This window comes from Acipenser ruthenus, chromosome 19 (genome assembly GCF_902713425.1).
Source record: "Acipenser ruthenus chromosome 19, fAciRut3.2 maternal haplotype, whole genome shotgun sequence".
NCBI lineage: Eukaryota > Metazoa > Chordata > Actinopteri > Acipenseriformes > Acipenseridae > Acipenser > Acipenser ruthenus.
In genome coordinates, this window is record NC_081207.1 from 15,254,687 (window position 1) to 15,275,068 (window position 20,382).

At 41.8% G+C, this 20,382-nt stretch overlaps 1 protein-coding gene across 4 annotated transcripts in view; it reads left to right on the plus strand.

Moving 5' to 3' along the window:
- LOC117424604 (polyhomeotic-like protein 1) overlaps nucleotides 1-20,382 on the plus strand; it is a 54,482-nt gene that overhangs the window by 19,540 nt on the left and 14,560 nt on the right. For all 4 annotated transcript variants that reach the window (XM_034041118.3, XM_034041119.3, XM_034041117.3 and 1 more), the window contains exons 4-5: nucleotides 8,333-8,410; nucleotides 8,829-8,972. In XM_034041118.3, the coding sequence (XP_033897009.3) occupies nucleotides 8,333-8,410; nucleotides 8,829-8,972 (222 nt within the window). The remainder of the gene's footprint in view (nucleotides 1-8,332; nucleotides 8,411-8,828; nucleotides 8,973-20,382) is intronic.

Sequence of the window (20,382 nt, forward strand, 5' to 3'; positions counted from 1 at the left end):
ATTTTTTTATTTTATTTTTTTTAATATATATTTTTATTTTTATTTTTTTATTTTATTATTATTATTATTATGCATAATGTTCAATATGCATTTTTTACTGTAAGTATGTTATTAGAAAATGCAACCATTTGACTCTCAAGGGACACATAGAAATAACGTTTTTTTAATAATTTTTTAGCAACACCATGTCTCAACTGTGCTGTGCTGCTCTATACAGTCTCTGATCTTTACATGCAATAAAAGTTGCAAGAAATAATTGTTGCTTCCTGACCATTTTTATTATTTTCTCATTGATGTTCACTGATTTGTTGTTTTTTATGTATTTTTTCTGGATATCTCCTTCCAGTGTGGTACTGAGTAAGACTTTTATCACACCTGAGGATTTAGTCTTGATGCCCAAGGGGTATCTGGGAGTCTATTTGGGAGAACGACAGTATGAATCCAAGAATTGGGAGGATTTAACAGAAAAGGTTAAGGGAAGGCTGCAGCGTTGGCAGTGGCTGATACCTCAGTTGTCATACAAGGGGAGAGTTCTTGTGATCAACAATCTGGTGGCCTCCATGCTATGGCACAGGCTGGTGTGCCTGGATCATCCCCCAGGGCTGATAAATGAGATACAAAGAGTGCTATTGGAGTTTTTTTGGAGTGGCCATCATTGGCTAAAGCCAGCTGTCTTGTACCTGCCCCCGAGTGAAGGGGGTCAAGGGTTAGTGGATGTACGCAATCGTGTGGCTACTTTCCGGTTGCAAGCAGTGCAGCGTTTGCTGTTTTTACCTGAGCTAAGCTGGAGAAACATCGCCTTCTCTTTCCTGCACAGAGTGAGTGAACTGGGCTGGGGTTGGCAATTGTTTTTAATAAATCTATCTCAGCTAGACACCAATGAACTCCCAGATTTCTATAAGAACATGCTCAATGCCTGGCGAATGGTGAAGGTGGAGAGACTGGAGGATTATTTGACCGTAGAAGCATTGCTAGAGGAGCCTTTATTTTTTAAGTCCTTGTTCCCTGCAGATGGTTTCCAATCTGGGGCGTTGTGCTCTAGTTTTGCAAAAGGGGGCATTACAAAACTAAAAGATTTACTGCAGGTGAGCATTGGGAGGTGGAGAGAGCTGGAAAGCCTGGCCAAACAGCTGGGAATTCACTCACTCAGAGTACTAGAGAATCTTCTGAAAAAGCTCAGAGACTCTTTCTCCCCTAGGGTTACAGAGATGTTGAACCAGGCTCTGGGAGGCACTGATGAGCAAGAGTTGGCTTGCCCTTCCTTTTTAGTGTCCCCTGCTGTTCCTGAAAACCTTGGGGAAGGTTTGTACAGTATTGAGAGGCTACAACAGCTTCCTGCACACTCTTCTGGAAAAAAGGAGCTGTACACACCCTGTGTTAAGGTGTGCCATGTGAATGCGCTAAAGACAGTGCCTGATACCAGGTGGAGAGCTCATGTGGACTGTGTAGGTAGTACTGCTCTGGCCTGGAGGTCTTTATATAAACCGCCTTTGCCTAAGCGTTCAGGAGATCTACAGTGGCGCATTCTTCATGGCATCATAGCCACTGGGCGCCACGTCCACCGTATTGACCCTGCAGTTAGTAAAGACTGTTTTTTGTGGAGAGGAAGAAACACTGTTTCACCTTTTTACTGACTGCAGAAGGCTGGACCCCTTGTTTAATGCTATTGCTGAATTGCTAAATTCTTTAAATGTGATTTTTACTAAATAATTATTCATTTTTAATTTTCCTTACAGTCACAAGACACGATTTAAAAGTGCTTTAATTAATTTTATGTTTGGGGAAGGAAAATTAGCAATCTGGAAAACCAGGAAAAACAAGCTGCAGGGGTCGGGAATTTATAACGCTGAATTAATGTTGAAATTGTTGTTGAAAACAAGAATTCAAATTGCTTTTGCTTATTTTTCTTTAGTCCATGACTTACAGAGTTTTCAGCAGCATTGGTGTGATAATGAGGGATTGTGTGTGCTGGGGGAGGAGGGAGAGCTACAGTTTTTTGTGTGAAATAATCTGGATGTATTTATTTATGTGCATGTATATACAGATTTATCTAATTGGGGGGAAAATATATAACCTTGTTTATCTTTAAAAAAAAAGGGTGTATTGTGAAATTGTTAATTACTTTATTTGTTTTTTCAAAATGTTTTCAATAAAAGACCCTTAAAAGTCAAGTCTCTCTCTCTCTCTCTCTCTCTCTCTCTCTCTCTCTCTCTCTCTCTCTCTCTCTCTCAAATTCAAATTAAAAAAATGCTTTATTGGCATGATGAGAGCGCTCAGGTATTGCCAAAGCTTTTATAATACAAAACAGAAATAATAAAACAGAAATACAATTACAGAACATAACAAACACAAAAAACCATTGTTCCCTTCCCTTTGAACAATATAACTACCTCCCTCCCTCCCTCCCTCCTCATCACCAGTAACCCATGGTCGTGTATGCAGGGTGTCACACACTGTCCCTCAGGTTGTGGCAGGCAGACACATACTGTGCTGCTAGATTTGCAGTTCGCTCCTCCTCTCCTAGAAGGATGGGGATTTTACTCGAATTGGAGAGGAAGTTAAACTCTGCCATTTGTTTTTTGAATTGGGGGATATATCTCTCCCGTATCTCTGTGTATTTTGGGCAGGACAACAGGAAGTGCATTTCTGTTTCTACCTCTCCCAGATCACAGTGACAGCACAGCCTTTTTTCTTTGGCAATCCAGGTTTTTTTGTGCCGGCCAGTTTCGTTGGCCAGGCTGTGGTCACTGAGTCTGTACTTGGTCAGGATCTGTCTATGTTTTGTGTTTTTGACCCTGACCAGATATTCTGCCAGGGTAAATTCTTTTTTTAGGGCCGGATAGCATTGTAATTCATTGTATGATTCAATTTCGTTATTCCAATGTACTTTATAACTGTTTTCCAGATTTAGATTAATTTGTTTCATTTTTTGTGCTGGGAGTTTTTTGTTGGTGGTGTTCTGAAGCTCGCTGGTATTAATTTGACTTATTTGGCTGAGCTTCAGTACCATTCTACTGAGGGGATTCTCTTGTGGGGGCTGTGAGCAGCTCCGCAGTGCAGTGTGGTGGTAGGACTGCGGATCAGCCTGCAGTAGATGGACCCAGTAGTTGAGCGCTCGTTTCTGTATGGAGTGGAGTAAAGGGAACCGGCCCAATTCAGCCCTGCAAGCGCTATTGGCTGCACTCCTGTGAACCTGCAGGAGGTGTTTACAGAATTCCAGATGGAAATTCTCTATGGGGCTTTGATCCCATTTTTTATAATCAGGGTTCATAAGGGGACCCCATACTTCACTACCATACAGAAGGATTGGCTGTATTATGCTGTCGAAAATTTTTAGCCAAATTTTTATTGGTGGTTTAATTTTGTATGGCCGATTTCTTTATTGCATAAAAAACCCTGCGCACTTTCTCTCTTAATGCATTTATAGCCAGGTTGAAGTTCCCAGATACACTGATTTTTAGACGCAGGTAATTGTAGCTGGTGCTGTGCTCCAGGGTGTTGTTTCCCAGGGTGAAGTGGTACCTGTTTCCCTGAGATCTGGCTTTCTTCTGGAATACCATAACTCTGGTCTTGTCCAGGTTTACTGTCAGTGCCCATTTCTGACAGTACTGCTCTAGCAGTGCCAAGCTCTGCTGCAACCCCTGTTCAGTGGGTGACAGCAGGACCAGGTCATCTGCATAGAGCAGGAATTTGATTTCTTTGTCGTGTAGAGTGATGCCAGGGGCTGCAGACTGTTCCAGCATCGTAGCCAACTCGTTGATGTAGATGTTGAACAGTGTTGGGCTCAGACTGCAGCCCTGTCTCACTCCACGCCCTTGGGTGAAAAACCCTGTTCTTTGGTTTCCAAATTTCACACCACACTTATTCTCTGTATACATTGACTTAATGATGTCATAAATTTTACCCCCTACACCGCTCTCAAGAATTCTAAGGAATAGACCTGAATGCCAAATTGAGTCGAATGCTTTTTTAAAATCTATAAAACAAGCAAAGATTTTTCCTTTATTTTTTTGGTGCACATGTTTGTTTATTAGGGTGTGTAGGGTGTAAACCTGGTCAGAGGTGCAGTAATTTGGTAGAAATCCAATCTGACTCTTACTCAAGACACTGTGTTCGGTAAGGAAGGCCAGTATCCGGGCGTTAATGATACTGCAGAACACCTTCCCCAGATTACTGCTCACACAGATGCCTCGGTAATTATTGGGGTCGAATTTGTCTCCACTTTTATGAATTGGTGTTATTAGCCCTTGGTTCCAGATGTCAGGGAAACAGCCCATAGCCAGGATGAGGTTGAATACTTTGAGCAGGGCCTCCTGCATCCTGGGGCTGCTGTGTTTCAGCATCTCGTTTATGATGCTGTTGGGCCCGCAGGCTTTCCTGGGCTTGAGGGCTTGGAGCTTTTCTTTTAGCTCTGGTCCTGTTATTGGGAATTCCAGTGGGTTCTGATTGTCCTTGATTATGGTTTCCAATTTGTTTAGTTTTTTTAAAATAGAATTTTGGTCTGGATTTAGTTTGTTTTCGTCTAATTCTTGTTTATCAAAGTCATTTTTCCAAATGTTACCATTTTTGATTGCCAATTCGTGACTAGTTTTTGATGTGTTTAATTTGTTCCATAGTTTCCAAAAGGAATTTTGCTCTATGGATTCTTCAATTTGGGATAATTGTTTGGACACGTGTTCTTCTCTTTTCTTATTGAGAAGGTGTTTGTATTGTTTCGGAGCCTTGCAGTAGCTGAGTCTCAGTTCGATATTGTTTGGCTCTCTGTGTTTCTGGTTTGACAATTTTCTTAATTTTTTTCTGTTTGTTTTACACTCCATGTCAAACCATTTTTCATTTGATTTCTTTTTAGAATTCGTTTTTTTCTTGTTTGTTTTCTTGAGTTTTGATTTTGTTGCTGTTGTTTCGAATATAAAATTGATTTCTTTGATGGCTGAATTGATTCCATTTTTGTCTAATTTAAAAAATTTAGTTAGAAAGCTGTTTAGCATACTTTCTATTTCTGCATTATGAATTGCTTGTTTATACTCCTCAGTACTGCTTTGTGCCCACTTATAGGCTGGTTTAAGACCGTATAATTTGGCGGGTGGGGTCGGGTTTGAATTATTTAGTTTTGGGTTTGTTTTTAGATACAGGACTGTTTGGCAGTGGTCTGATAGGGGGTTTTGTTGCCGGACTATAAATGCATTAATAGATTATGGGTCCATGTCTGATAGCGTAGTCCACTACACTATTACCTAGAGCAGAGCTGTATGTATATCTGCCCTGAGATCCCCTCTGATCCTGCCGTTAATGATGTACAGACCCAGGCCTTTACAGATATGCAGTACCTGCTTCCCACTCTTGTTCACCACACTGTCAAAACTATTCCTCTGTGTGGTGATGGGTGTGTGGTACAAAGAAGTCTGCTGTCCAATCACATGGCTTTTCCCCCTCTGTGCTGATGTAGTCGACCTCTCTGCTGGTCCTGGCATTGAGATCTCCACACAACAGCACAGAGCCCAGGGATTGGAAATGGCTAATTTCTGATTGTAAATTTTGGAAGCACCCCTCTCGGTGGTAGGGGGAGTCAATTGGCATGTAAACTGCACACAGGAATGTGTCAGATTGGGATTGGATGATTTTTTTTTCAATTTTGAGCCATAAATGTGTCTCTCCTCTTTTAATGGGAGAGACAGTGTTTTTAAGTTCCTCTTTGTACCACACAATGATGCCCCCCAAGTCCCTGCCATGTTTGATGTGGGGGTTCTTTAGGGAGGGGACTATCAGTTCCCTGTATCCATTGGGACAGTGTGTAGACACGTTCGCACGACTCCATGTTTCATGGAGGATTATTACCTCCATGTTATTTATACTATTTACAAAGTCTGGGTCTGTGCTCTTCATTCCAAAGGTTGAGGAGCACAGACCCTGGATATTCCAGCTACTTATTTTAAATGATGCCATTTTTATTAACAAAAAATCTATGGTTTATAGTAGTAAAGAAATAAGAAGTGACAAAGTTTTACATATTCATATTTAAATTTGGTTATGATTTATATATTTATACTATATTATTGTTATTTTCCTTAATTTTGTGGTATACAGGTGATACATTAGCTAATTAGCTTAGTGCAGATAAGGTTTAAGAGATGTCTTATCTCATTCAGCTCCGTGCTGGCGGGGTTTCCTGGCCGACGGGACATGGCTGCAGCATAGCTGTGCTGGGGGGAATGTGGGTGACGTGGGGGTCCCTGGCGTCGCTCCTACTGATTGGCAGCTCTGTGGTGGGGGCGTGGCCTGGGGGGCTGGAGGGAATGCAGGGGACGTGGGGGTCCCAGGCGCTGCTCCTGCTGACTGGCAGCTCTGTGGTGGGGGCGTGGCCTGGGGGGCTGGGGGATCCTAGGAGCTCGGGGGCGGCTGGGCGTGCGCCTGGTCTCGGTGTAGGGTGTGCTGGTGAGCTCTCGGCCCAGTGCGATGTCCTTGAGGGATTTAGTAAAAAGCTTCATGCCCTCCCTGTTGAGGTGCAACTGGTCGTACATGTGGTGGGGCCTGATGTGGTGGTGGTGTGCCAGGTGCACGCTGGGTAGCAGGGCGCAGCCCTGGGACACCTCTGTGTTGATGATGTGGAAGGGCAGCAGGGTGGACACGATGACTTTGGCGCTGGGGTATTTTCTGGCTGCTGTTTCTGCCACCTGCTGCAGGGATTTGGCCACATCTCCTCTGTCTGCGCGCAGGTTGTTGGTGCCGGTGTGGATCACAATGTATTTCGGGCTCCTCTGTCTGTTTTTGGACAGGATTTGCAGGGCGCTCTGTGTCGTTGGGCACTTGATCTTGTCGACACTTAGGCCAGGGAAAAGCCGTCTTTCGTCCAGGTACCTCCCGTTTGAATCTATTAGGATGAGCACCTCCGCACTGCCCTGCTGCTCCGACTGTGTGTTTGGGGCTGTCTGTGTGTCTGCCTGTGTGGCTGGTGTTGTGTGTGTGTGTGTGTGTGTGTGTGTGTGTTTGGGGCTGTCTGTGTGTCTGCCTGTATGGCTGTGGTTGTGTGTGAGTGTCTGGGTTGTCAGTGTGTGTGTCGGTGCAGTCCGGGCGGGTACTTTGTTGCTCTTGTGCTGCTGGTGTGCGGAGCTGGCTGCCTGTCAGTCCCTCCAGCTCTCTCTGCAGGCTCCTCAGCTCTCTGTGCTGTGCTGTCCTGGTCAGGTCCTCTCTCAGTCTCCGCAGCTCTGTCTTCATGGCCTGGTTGTCCTCCTCCAGTCCTCTCATCGCCTCTCTCAGCTCCTGAACCTTGGCCCTGTGTTGTGTCTTCAGCCTGTGCACCTCGTCCCTGAGCTGCTCTGATGGGCTGGCCTGGCTCAGGGTGGCCAGCTTGTGCTCAGTGTGTTTCCTGAACTCCGTGAACTGCAGCTCCAGCACTGACAGGCACTCCTTCGGGGCTTTGATGTTGCTGACCTGTCTGGGGTAGTCAGTGACAGGGCTGTGGTGGGGGTGGGGAGGCTGGCTGCTGGGTTGTGCTGGGGGTGGGGGGAGAGGCTGGGGGTTTGCAAGCTCTGGTATTGTCTTCGCTCTCTCCACACGCTCTCTCAATGCTGGGAAGCTGTGTTCAAACAGGTCCAGGCTGCTCTCTCTGCCCTGCACCATGACAGTACCATTGTGGTAGACGTTGACAGTGAGCATGACGCTGTCAGCATCACTGTCCTCGAACACGGTCAGCTGCCTGCCTCTGCCAATGCCTCCCTTGCGGATGTTGCAGTAGGTGCTGCACAGCGCAGAGTGCCATGCACTGGGGTGCTCGGTGTAGAGCAGCAGGTTGCACTTGACCCTGCAGTTGCCCACTGTGGAGTAGTTTGCTATTAGAGTCTCTGGGGACTCCCTCAGCACTCTGTCTTTGTAATTTTTTCTGGCCTTTGCAGAGCTCAGCTCCTCTGGGTATTCTATTTCAATGCTGCAGCAGCCGTTGCTGCTCAGTCTGTCAAAAACTGTTACATTTTCAAATGTATCAAATTCACTGGCAGTTGGGAGGCCCTCTTCAACTGTCACTTCACTCTGCATTTTTTTAAATTCTCACAGCAGTTTCTATGAAGCTATACTGACTTGATGATGATGATTATTATTTTTTTTTTTTATTGGTATTTTTTCTTGTATTTATCTTGCTGGTTAATATAGATTCTTACCTCCTGTTTCTGTGCTCTATTCTGGCTGCCTGTCTCTATGTTCTCAGTATTTCTTCAGTCTTTCTTTAGTTTTTCTTTTCTTTTCATTATTTCTCTTTCAAAATGCCTTGTCTTCAGTAATGTTTAAGAGCTCATTTTCTCGTGCTGTGCTCTCTCTCTCTCTCTCTCTCTCTCCTTCCCAGGCTACACTTGCAGCTAGCAGACAGGCCAGTTCTCCCAGTGCCAGCTCTGCGCAGCCCACCAGTACATCCCAAGCTACCGTGAGTCAATTTATCTGTTTATATTGTATATTTTTCTTCTGTTCTCCCAAGTGTCAATCTCCATGGTATTTTATATTATTATTATTATTATTATTATTATTATTATTATTATTATTATTATTATTATTATTATTATTATTATTTATTTCTTAGCAGATGCCCTTATCCAGGGCAACTTACAATTGTTACAAGATATCACATTATTTTTTACATACAATTACCCATTTATACAGTTGGGTTTTTACTGGTGCAATTTAGGTAAAGTACCTTGCTCAAGGGTACAGCAGCAGTGTCCCCCACCTGGGATTGAACCACCGACCCTCCGGTCAAGAGTCCAGAGCCCTAACCACTACTCCACACTGCTGCCCATATTACACAGTGGCCCTCTAAGTTAGAATTTTTCTCTTTGTCTTTTCAGATGAACTTAACCACATCTTCTGGGGGCGGTGCCTTGCTGACATCACGAGCAACGGGCCCTGTCCCCTCCACACAAGCCAGTGCTCTGAACCAATCAGTGCTGCTGGGCAGTGCAGGGGCGGGGCAAGGGCAGATGTATCTCAGAGTGAGTTTCTACTTCTTCATGGATCCCAGGAACCAGATGGGGGTGGGGGAAGCATGCTATTGATTTCCAGGATGAATTTTGGTGTCTGTAAACGAGGGGTTCTCAACCTTTTTGCTTCCGAGTGCCCCCCCCCCCCCCTCCTCAAGTTATAAAAATTCCACGGCCCACCATATATATATACAGTACATACAGTGCCTATAGAAAGTCTACACCCCCTTTCAAAATGTTCACCTTTTGTTGTCTTATAGCCTGGAATTAAAATGCATTAAAATATATATATATATATTTTTTTATTTATCTAGACATCCTACCCCACAACTTCCAAGTGAAAAAAATATTCTAGAAATTTGTAGAAAATTAATTAAAAATAAAAACTGTAATAGCAATCCTAAATTAGCTCAGGTGTAACAAATCACCTTCAAAATCACACACCAAGTTAAGTGGCCTCATCTGTGTAAATTGTAGTGATTCACATGATTTCAGGATAAATTCAGCAGTTCCTGTAGGTTTCCTCTGCTGGGTAGTGCATTTCAAAGCAAAAACTCAATCATGAGCACCAAGGCGCTTTCAAAAGAACTCCGGGACAAAGTTGTTGAAAGGCACAGATCAGGGGATGGATAGAAAAAAATATCAAGGCCTTGAATATCCCTTGGAGCACGGTCAAGACGATTATTGAGAAGTGGAAGGTGTATGGCACCACCAAGATCCTGCCTAGATCAGGCCGTCCCTCCAAACTGGATGACCGAGCAAAGAAGGAGACTGAACAGAGAGACTACCAGGAGGCCAATGGCAACTTTGCAAGAGCTACAGGCTTTTATGGCCAAGACTGGTTAAAGTGTGTATGTGACAACAATATCCCAAGCACTCCACAAATCTGGCCTGTATGGTAGGGTGGCAAGAAGAAAGCCATTTACTTAAAGCCCACCTTGAATCACGTTTTGAAGTATGCAAAAAAAACACTTGGGAGATTCTGTAGCCATGTGGCAAAAAGTTTTGTGGTCTGACGAAACTAAAATGGAACTTTTTAAATGCAAAGTGTTATGTTTGGCGCAAACCCAACACAGCACATCACCCAAAGAACACCATCCCTACTGTGAAGCATGGTGGTGGCATCATCATGATATGGGGATGTTTCTCATTGGCAGGGACTGGGGCACTTGTCAGGATAGAAGGGAAAATTAATGGAACAAAGTACAGAGAAGTCCTTGAGGAAAACTTGCTGCCCTCTGCAAGAAAGCTGAAACTGGGACGGAAGTTCACCTTTCAGCATGACAACGACCCAAAGCACACAGCTAAAGCTACACTGGAGTGGCTAAGGAACAAAAAGGTAAATGTCCTTGAGTGGCCCAGTCAGAGCCCCGACCTAAATCCAATCGAAAATTTGTGGCATGACTTGAAGATTGCTGTCCATCAATGCTCCCCAAGGAACTTGACAGAGGTTGAACAGTTTTATAAAGAAGAATGGTTAAATATTGCCAAATCTAGGTGTGCAAAGTTGGTAGAGACCTATCCCAACAGACTCACAGCTGTAATTGCTGCCAAAGGTGCTTCCACCAAGTATGAACTCGGGGGTGGAGACTTAACCAATTATGATCTTTCAGTTTTGTATTTTTAATATATCATTTTTTTCTCCAATAAAACCCTTTTTCCCCTTAACAGTGTGGAGTATGGTGTGTAGATAAGTGGAAAAAAATCTTCATTTAAATGCATGAAATTCTGAGGCACTGACACAACAAAATGTGAAAAAAGTTTAAGGGGGTGTAGACTTTCTATATACATACAGTGCCTATAGTAAGTATTCACCCCCCTTGGACGTTTTCACAGTTTGTTGTGTTACAACCTGAAATCTTGATGCATTTTAAATTGGACTTTTTTTTCCTTTTGATTTACACAACCTACTCAACACTTTGAAGAGGCAAGAGAATTTTTATTGTGAAACAACAGTTAATGTTGGGGTAAGTCTCGTGCAATATTCCCCCATTCTTCTTGGCAAAATTGTTCACGCTCTGTCAAATTGGATGGGGATCGTTGGTGGACAGCAATCTTCAAGTCTTGCCACAGAGTCTCAGTCGGATTCAAGACTGGGCCACTTGGGCCACTTTCTTGTTTTTAAGTCACTCCGGTGTCGCTTTGCCTGGTTGTTTGGGTCATTGTCCTGCTGAAAGTTGAATCTCCGTTCCAGTCTTAGGTCTTTTGTACTGAAGCAGGTTTTCCTCAAGGATTTTCCTGTATTTAGCTCCATCCATTTTGCCCTGGGATGGTGTTACCTGGGTGATGTGCTGTGTTGGGTTTGCGCCAGACATAACACTTTGCATTTAGGCCAAATAGTTCACTTTTTGTTTCATCGGACCACAGAATCTTTTGCCACATCATTTCGGAGTCTCCCACATGCCTTTTTGCAAATTCCAAGCAAGATTTTACATGGGCTTTTTTCAGAAATGGCTTCCATCTTGCCACTCTTCCATACAGACCCGATTTGTGGAGTACCTGAACTATTGTTGACACATGGACAGTTTCTTCCATTTCAGCCATGGAACGCTGTAGGTCTTTCAGAGTTGTCATTGGCTTCTTGCCGGCTTCTCTGACCAATGCCCTTCTTAGGCCCGCCACACACAGCCCGACTCAAGCCGTCCCGACTCATCTCATCTGAGTATGCAAAGATTCTGTGATCAGTTGTGTACAGTTCTGGTTTGACGTCACAATTGAGTTTTTCCCGACTGGGTGTCGCACACTGTTAAGACTGAATTACTGACCACAACTAGATACTGGTGATTTACTATGTATGCAGATTTAATTAACCCTTTGCGGTCCATTTATTAATCGCGTGTCAGGCACGCCAGGTCTAATTCATTTTCACACACGCAGTTAATTTTATACGCGCTGTTTAAAAGTATTTTTTTTCACAGTCAAACGGGTTTAAATGGCCCTGCATATCAACAAAGCACTCACTAGGCATCTCCAGCCCCGCCCCACCCTTTCGTTTGCTATAGCGTTCACCTATGTAAGAAATAAATAATAATAATAATAATAATAGTTGTACATACAGATCGATCATCTCCGGATGACTCGTTTTATCACCAAACTCCTTAATAATGCGATCCAAGTCATTATTTTATTACTATAACATCTCAAAAAAGCTCTGCAAATGTCCGTGTTTTCTGTGTGCTGATTCAGTCAGCCAACTTGTTCACTTACGACAGCCCCCGTTATCTGATACCTGATACCATGTATGACTATTCATGAGATACGCCTTTTTTTTTTTTTTTCGACTTGTCTCGGCTCCTGTCGCTCCCACTCGGCAATTGTATGGTTTTCTCGGCTTTTTCCGGAGAAAAAACGACTGGACACCCGTTTATTGCGTTGCTATAATGATGTCGGACCCAGTCCGACAAAGGACCTGTGAGGAATAATTTCAATGTCGGACCCAGTCCGACAATGGACCGCAAAGGGTTAATAATGCCCTGTACACATTTTTGTATTAACTTAGCCCAACTAGCGACCCTCATATTATGCATGGCATCGTATGCTGATTAGACGGCAGAGACAGCCCTCCGCGAGGCAACCAAAAGAAGCGCTTAACCTATTAATTTAGCTATTGACCATTTACACCGTGCAAATGTTTCAGGCAGTGTTTGACTTTTTGTATAGTTTGTCTACTACACTTTAGCCTGTGGTAAATAAAATCCAACCTGTTGATTTTTATTTGACTTTGGCGTTTTTTTCTCAGCGTGTGAGGCTTGTGATTTGTGACCTACTGGAGATCGACGCACCGGTTACTTCTGTTTTGCGCAGTAAGAAAATATAGGCTGCCAGTAGATTGATAATAAAAAAGTAAATTGATCATTTACCTTTGATCAGTAAACGCCTAAAAAACTATTCAAGTTTGCACATCTCTGGTTTTTTGAATTCGGGACACTCAGAGCAATTCAAGACTAATGTATTTTTACCTATGGAACTAAAGCTGTCAATATTCCGCCATCTTGTATGACAAGTTACATGACAAGCTACGTCACTTAAACCTGCTTCACCATTGGTTGACACCCTTATGACTAATCGGTCTCAGTCAGTCTTGGTCGGCAACCACTGCACACAGACAGACTGATCACCTCTGAACGAACTGTGTCTGAAAAAGATTCAACATGTTCAATCTTCAAATCTTAAGACATCTTGACTGGAATGTGCATAATCTTGGTTTTAAGGGCACGCACACTGCTACGATTCATCCAGACTCTGTACAGCCAGTTGAGATGAGATGAGTCGGGATGGCTTGAGTCGGGCTGTGTGCGGCGGGCTTTACCCGGTTGCTCAGTTTGGGAGGACGGCCTGCTCTAAGCAGATTCTGGGTGGTGCCGTATACCTTCCACTTCTTAATGATCGACTTGCCTGTGCTCCAAGGGCTATTAAATGTCTTTGAAATCTTTTTAAGAACATAAGAACATAAGAAAGTTTACAAACGAGAGGAGGCCATTCAGCCCATCTTGCTCGTTTGGTTGTTAGTAGCTTATTGATCCCAGAATCTCATCAAGCAGCTTCTTGAAGGATCCCAGGGTGTCAGCTTCAACAACATTACTGGGGAGTTGGTTCCAGACCCTCACAATTCTCTGTGTAAAAAAGTGCCTCCTATTTTCTGTTCTGAATGCCCCTTTATCTAATCTCCATTTATGACCCCTGGTCCTTTTTTCTTTTTTCAAGTCAAAGAAGTCCCCCGGGTTGACATTGTCTATACCTTTTAGGATTTTGAATGTTTGAATCAGATCGCCGCGTAGTCTTCTTTGTTCAAGACTGAATAGATTCAATTCTTTTAGCCTGTCTGCATACGACATGCCTTTTAAACCTGGGATAATTCTGGTTGCTCTTCTTTGCACTCTTTCTAGAGCAGCAATATCCTTTTTGTAACGAGGTGACCAGAACTGAACACAATATTCTAGGTGAGGTCTTACTAATGCATTGTAGAGTTTTAACATTACTTCCCTTGATTTAAATTCAACACTTCTCACAATATATCCAAGCATCTTGTTAGCCTTTTTTATAGCTTCCCCACATTGTCTAGATGAAGACATTTCTGAGTCAACATAAACTCCTAGGTCTTTTTCATAGTTCCCTTCTTCAATTTCACTATCTCCCATATGATATTTATAATGCACATTTTTATTGCCCGCATGCAATACTTTACACTTTTCTCTATTAAATTTCATTTGCCATGTGTCTGCCCAATTTTGAATGCTGTCTAGATCATTTTGAATGACCTTTGCTGCTTCAACAGTGTCTGCCACTCCTCCTATTTTTGTGTCGTCTGCAAATTTAACGAGTTTGCTTACTATATCAGAGTCTAAATCATTAATGTAGATTAGGAATAGCAGAGGACCTAATACTGATCCCTGTGGTACACCACTGGTTACCTCACTCCATTTCGAGGTTTCTCCTCTAATCAGTACTTTCTGTTTTCTACCTGTTAACCACTCCCTAATCCATGTGCATGCATTTCCTTGAATCCCTACTGCGTTCAGTTTGAGAATTAATCTTTTATGCGGGACTTTGTCAAATGCTTTCTGGAAATCTAAATAAACCATGTCGTATGCTTTGCAGTTATCCATTTTCAATGTTGCATCCTCAAAAAAGTCAAGTAGGTTAGTTAGACATGATCTCCCTTTCCTAAAACCATGCTGGCTGTCTCCCAGGATATTGTTACCATATAAGTAATTTTCCATTTTGGATCTTATTATAGTTTCCATAAGTTTACATATAATAGAAGTCAGGCTTATTGGTCTGTAGTTACCTGGTTCGGTTTTGTCTCCCTTTTTGTGGATTGGTATTACATTTGCTATTTTCCAGTCTGTTGGTACAACCCCTGTGTCAAGAGACTGTTGCATGATCTTGGTTAGCGGTTTGTAAATAACTTCTTTCATTTCTTTGAGTACTATTGGGAGGATCTCATCCGGCCCAGGGGATTTGTTTATTTTAAGAGCTCCTAGTCCCTTTAACACTTCTGCCTCTGTTATGCTAAAGTTATTTAAAACTGGATAGGAACAGGTCGACATGTGGGGCATGTTGTCCGTGTCCTCCTTTGTAAAAACCTGTGAAAAGTAATCATTTAATATATTTGCTATTTTTTTTTCTTCATCTATGATTTTGCCATTTGTGTCTCTTAGACATTTAACCTCCTCTTTGAATGTTCTCTTGCTGTTATAATATTGGAAAAACATTTTGGAATTGGTTTTAGCCCCCTTAGCAATATTGATTTCTATCTCTCTCTTGGCCTTTCTAACTTCCTTTTTGACTTGTGTTTGCAGTTCCAAGTACTCTTTCTGTGTGCTTTGTTTTTGGTCCCTTTTAAACGCTCTGTAAAGTGCCTTTTTTCGCTGAATATTTTTTTTAATTGATCTATTAAACCATTTTGGCCATTTTGTTTTAGATTTAGATTTGTCTACTTTTGGGATGTAATTGTTTTGTGCCTCTAGTACTACATTTTTAAAAAACAGCCACCCTTTTTCTGTGGATGTTTTCTCCATTTTACTCCAATCTACTTCTGTTAGTCTCTGTTTCATACCTTCGTAGTTTGCTTTTCTAAAATTGTAAACTTTAGCTTTAGTCATTACTTTTGGGGTTTTAAAAAATATTTCAAATGAGACCATGTTGTGGTCTGAGTTTGCCAATGGCTCTCTGACCTCTGTTTTAGTTATTCTGTCTTCATTATTTGAAAAGACTAAGTCAAGGCATGCCTCCCCTCTAGTCGGTGCCTTGACAAATTCCGTTAGGAAGCAGTCATTTGTCATTTCCACCATTTCGATTTCGTCCGTCGTGCCCCCCATTGGGTTTTCCCATTTTATACAGGGGAAGTTGAAATCCCCCATTAGTATGGCTTCTCCTTTTCTACACGCATTTCGAATGTCATTGTATAACAGATTATTTTGCTCAGCGTCTGAATTTGGCGGTCTATAGCATGCTCCTATTATTATGCCCTTTGAATTTGTGTCCATTATTCTGACCCATATTGATTCTGCTTTGTTTTCTTTGTCCTGATTTAACACCTGGGCTTCAAGGCTATTTCTTATGTATAGCGCTACCCCTCCGCCTCTTCTGTCCTGCCTGTCTTTCCTATACAGTGTGTACCCACTAATATTATATTCGTCTCCATCACTCTCAGACAACCAAGTTTCTGTAACACCTATCACATCGTAGTTGCTTGTTAGTGCTGTAGCTTCAAGTTCTAACATTTTGTTTCTGAGACTTCTAGCATTAAGATAAATACATTTAATAGTGGTCTTACCCGAGTTGTTGCTCTTGTTTTGATGTAGTCTCCCTTCTGTTTTTTTGTTTTCTCCCCCCTCCCCTGATCTGTGCCTTTCCACAACTCTATCCCGGAGTTGTTTTGAAAGCTCCTTGGTCATCATGGTAGTATCTTTGCTTTGAATGCACTACCCAACTGTGGGACCTTAGAGACAAGTGCTTCACATGATTTTCAAGTGCTTCACATGAAATCATGTGAAGCACTTTTATTGCACACCGATGGACTCCATTTAACTAATTGTGTGAATTCTGAAGGCAATTGGTTGCACCTGAGCTTATTTATGAGTGTAATAGCAAAGTGGGTGAATACTTATCTAATGAAGACTTTTCAGGTTTTTATTATTAATTGATTTGTTTTTTCACCCCCCCCCCCCCCCCCCATTTTTATATAGGTTGTGTAAATCAAAGGGAAAAAAAATCCCATTTAAATGCATCAAGATTTCAGGCTGTAAAAAAGTGAAAACATCTAAGGGGGGGTGAATACTTACTATAGGCACTGTGTGTGTATGTATATATGTACAGTGCCTTGCGAAAGTATTCGGCCCCCTTGAACTTTGCGCCCTTTTGCCACATATGCTCTCCATCCAACCTCACTGAGCTCGAGCTGTTTTGCAAGGAGGAATGGGCAAAAATTTCAGTCTCTCGATGTGCAAAACTGATAGAGACATACCCCAAGCGACTTACAGCTGTAATCGCAGCAAAAGGTGGCGCTACAAAGTATTAACTTAAGGGGGCTGAATAATTTTGCACGCCCAATTTTTCAGTTTTTTATTTGTTAAAAAAGTTTGAAATATCCAATAAATTTCATTCCACTTCATGATTGTGTCCCACTTGTTGTTGATTCTTCACAAAAAATTACAGTTTCATATCTTTGTTTGAAGCCTGAAATGTGGCAAAAGGTCGCAAAGTTCAAGGGGGCCGAATACTTTTGCAAGGCACTGTATGTATGTGTGTGTATGTGTATGTGTGTGTATATATATATATATATATATATATATATATATATATATATATATATATATATATATATATATATATATATATTTGTGTGTGTATATATATGTAATATTATAAGTATTGGGACAGAAGTCAAAATTGCTATTTTTGCTGTACACTCAAGCAATATGAAAATACGAGTAAAAAAGAATATGAGGCAAAAGTACAGAATGTCACCTTTTATTTCTGGCTGTTTCAACACATATATGTTTTACCAATTAAGAATAACAGCACTTTCAGAGTTCCATCCCCCCATTTTATGTGAGCATAAGTATTGGGACATTTGGCTCACAGGTGTTTCTAATTGATCAGGTGTTTCCTGTTGCATTGATTGTTCACACATAAAAGAGCTGTGAATGTGTAGTCTCAGTTCTATCATTTGCTTTTGCCTTTGGAGTCTGTGTTTGGTGTCAGTAGGCATCATCCAACATGAAGACTAGGGAGCTGTCTATGAAAGAAAAGCAAGCGATTTGGATGCTAAAAGAAAAGAGGAACTCCATTAGAACCATAGCACAAAAGTTGGGCATAGCCAAATCAACAGTTTGGAATGTCCTGAAAAAGAAAGAAACCACTGGTGTCTTCAGCAATCGGCAACAACCAGGTCAGCCAAGGAAAACAACAGCAGTTGATGACAGAAAAATGACCAGAGCTGTGAAAAACAACCCTAAAATAAGTGTCAATGAAATCACCAACAACCTCCAGAACGCTGGGGTGAAAGTGTCACAATCTACTGTTCGCAGAAGACTTCGGCAGCAGAATTACAAAGTCTACACTGCAAGATGCAAACCTCTGATCAGCACCAAAAACAGAAAGGCCAGATTAGAATTTGCTAAAAAGTACAGAGATGAGCAAGTAGAGTTATGGAACAGAGTTTTATGGACAGATGAGATGAAGATTAACCTTTATCCGAGTAATGGGAAGGCAAAAAGTGTGGAGAAAAAAAAAACTGCAGATGATCCAAAGCATACCACCTCATCTGTGAAGCATGGTGGAGGTAGTGGCATGGCATGGGCATGCATGGCTTCCTCTGGAACGGGCTCACTCATCTTTATTGATGATGTAACGAATGATGGCAGCAGCAGAATGACTTCAGAAGTGTACAGAAGCATCTTGGCTACCAATGTACAAAAAAATGCCACCAGACTCATTGGGCGGCGCTTCACAATGCAACAGAGCAATAACCCAAAACACACTGCCAACGCAACCAAGGAGTTCATCAGGGGAAAAAAGTGGAAAGTTTTAGACTGGCCAAGTCAATCTCCTGATTTAAATCAGATTGAACATGCATTTCACTTGCTGAAGAGGAGACTAAAGTCAGAAACTCCCCAAAACAAGCAACAGCTGAAAATGGCTGCAGTAAAGGCTTGGCAAAGCATCTCAAAAGACAATACAAAGAGTTTGGTGATGTCAGTGTGTCACAGACTTACTGCTGTTATTGCATGCAAGGGATTTGCGACTAAATACTAGCTTTTATACTTCTTATATTTGCTTTAAGTTGAATTGTCCCAATACTTATGCTCACATAAAATGGGGGGATGGAACTCTAAAAGTGCTGTTATTCTTAGTTGGTAAAACATGTATGTCTTGAAACCACCAGAAATAAAAGGTGACATTCTGTACTTTTGCCTCATATTAATCTTTACACGTATTTTCATATTGTTTGAGTGTACAGCAAAAATAGCAATTTTGACTTCACTGTCCCAATACTTATGGAGGGCACTGTATATACATGAAGTGTCACAATTATTGGTACTCTTGTTTTCAGTACTTTGTGCACCCTCCCCTTGCAAGGATAACGGCACCGAGTCTTTTTCTATAATGTTTGATGAGATTGGAGAACACATTGGGAGGGATCTTAAACCATTGCTCCATACAGAATCTTTCTAGATCCTTGATATCCTTCGGTCTGCGCTTATGGACTGCCCTCTTCAATTGGAACCACAGGTTTTCAATGAGGTTCAAGTCCGGAGACTGAGATGGCCATTGCAAAATGTTGATTTTGTGGTCAATTAACCATTTCTTTGTGGATTTTGATGTGTGCTTGGGGTCATTGTCTTGCTGGAAGATCCACTTGTGGCCAAGTTTCAGCCTCCTGGCAGAGACAACCAGGTTTCTGGCTAAAATGTCCTGGTATTGGGTAGAGTTCATGATGCCGTTGACCTTAACCAGGGCCCCAGGACCAGTGGAAGCAAAACAGCCCCATAACATCAAAGATCCACCACCATATTTTACAGTAGGTATGAGGTTCTTTTCTGCACACGCATCCTTCTTTCGACGCCAAACCCACCGCTGGTGTGCGTGGCCAAAGAGCTCTATTTTCGTCTCATCTGACCATAGCACCTGATTCCAATCGAAGTGCCAATGCCGTTTAGCAAACTCCAGGCGCTTAAGTTTGTTGGTTGCTCTCAATAAAGGCTTTTTTCTGGCAACCCTTCCAAATAGCCTATTGGCTTGAGGTGATGTCTAATTGTAGATTTGGAGACTTGGTGACCCCAAGATGCAACCAAGTTCTGTAATTCTCCAACTGTGGCCCTTGGATTTCCCTTTGCCTCCCGAACCATCTGCCTCACTGTGTGTGGGGGCAAGATACACTTGCGTCCTCTACCAGGCAAGTTTACCACTGTTCCAGTGGTTTTGAATTTCTTAATTATTGTCCTAATAGTGGTAAGTGGTATATTTAGTTTTTTAGCTATTGTTTTCTACTCATTGCCTGATTTATGAAGGTCAACAACCATTTGTCTCTCTTCATTTGTGATTTCTTTGCCTTTCCCCATGGTGATGGATGACAAATGGATTTCATATGCGTGTTACCTCATTTTTATACCCCAGTGAAACAGGAAGCCATGGAAGGCCACAATACAGTTCCTTAAGACTGAGATGAACTTAAAGAAGTAGAATGTTAATGCAGATTTAATTTTGTTTGATTTTGTTCTGACACCTATCTTTTTGAGAATTTTTTATTACTTGTTAATTAAAAAACATTTTCTCTAAGCAATTGTATTAGAATAAAAGAATATGGTTTTCCCATATATTTGAGCATGATATATATATATATATATATATATATATATATATATATATATATATATATATATATATATATATATATATATATACACATACACAT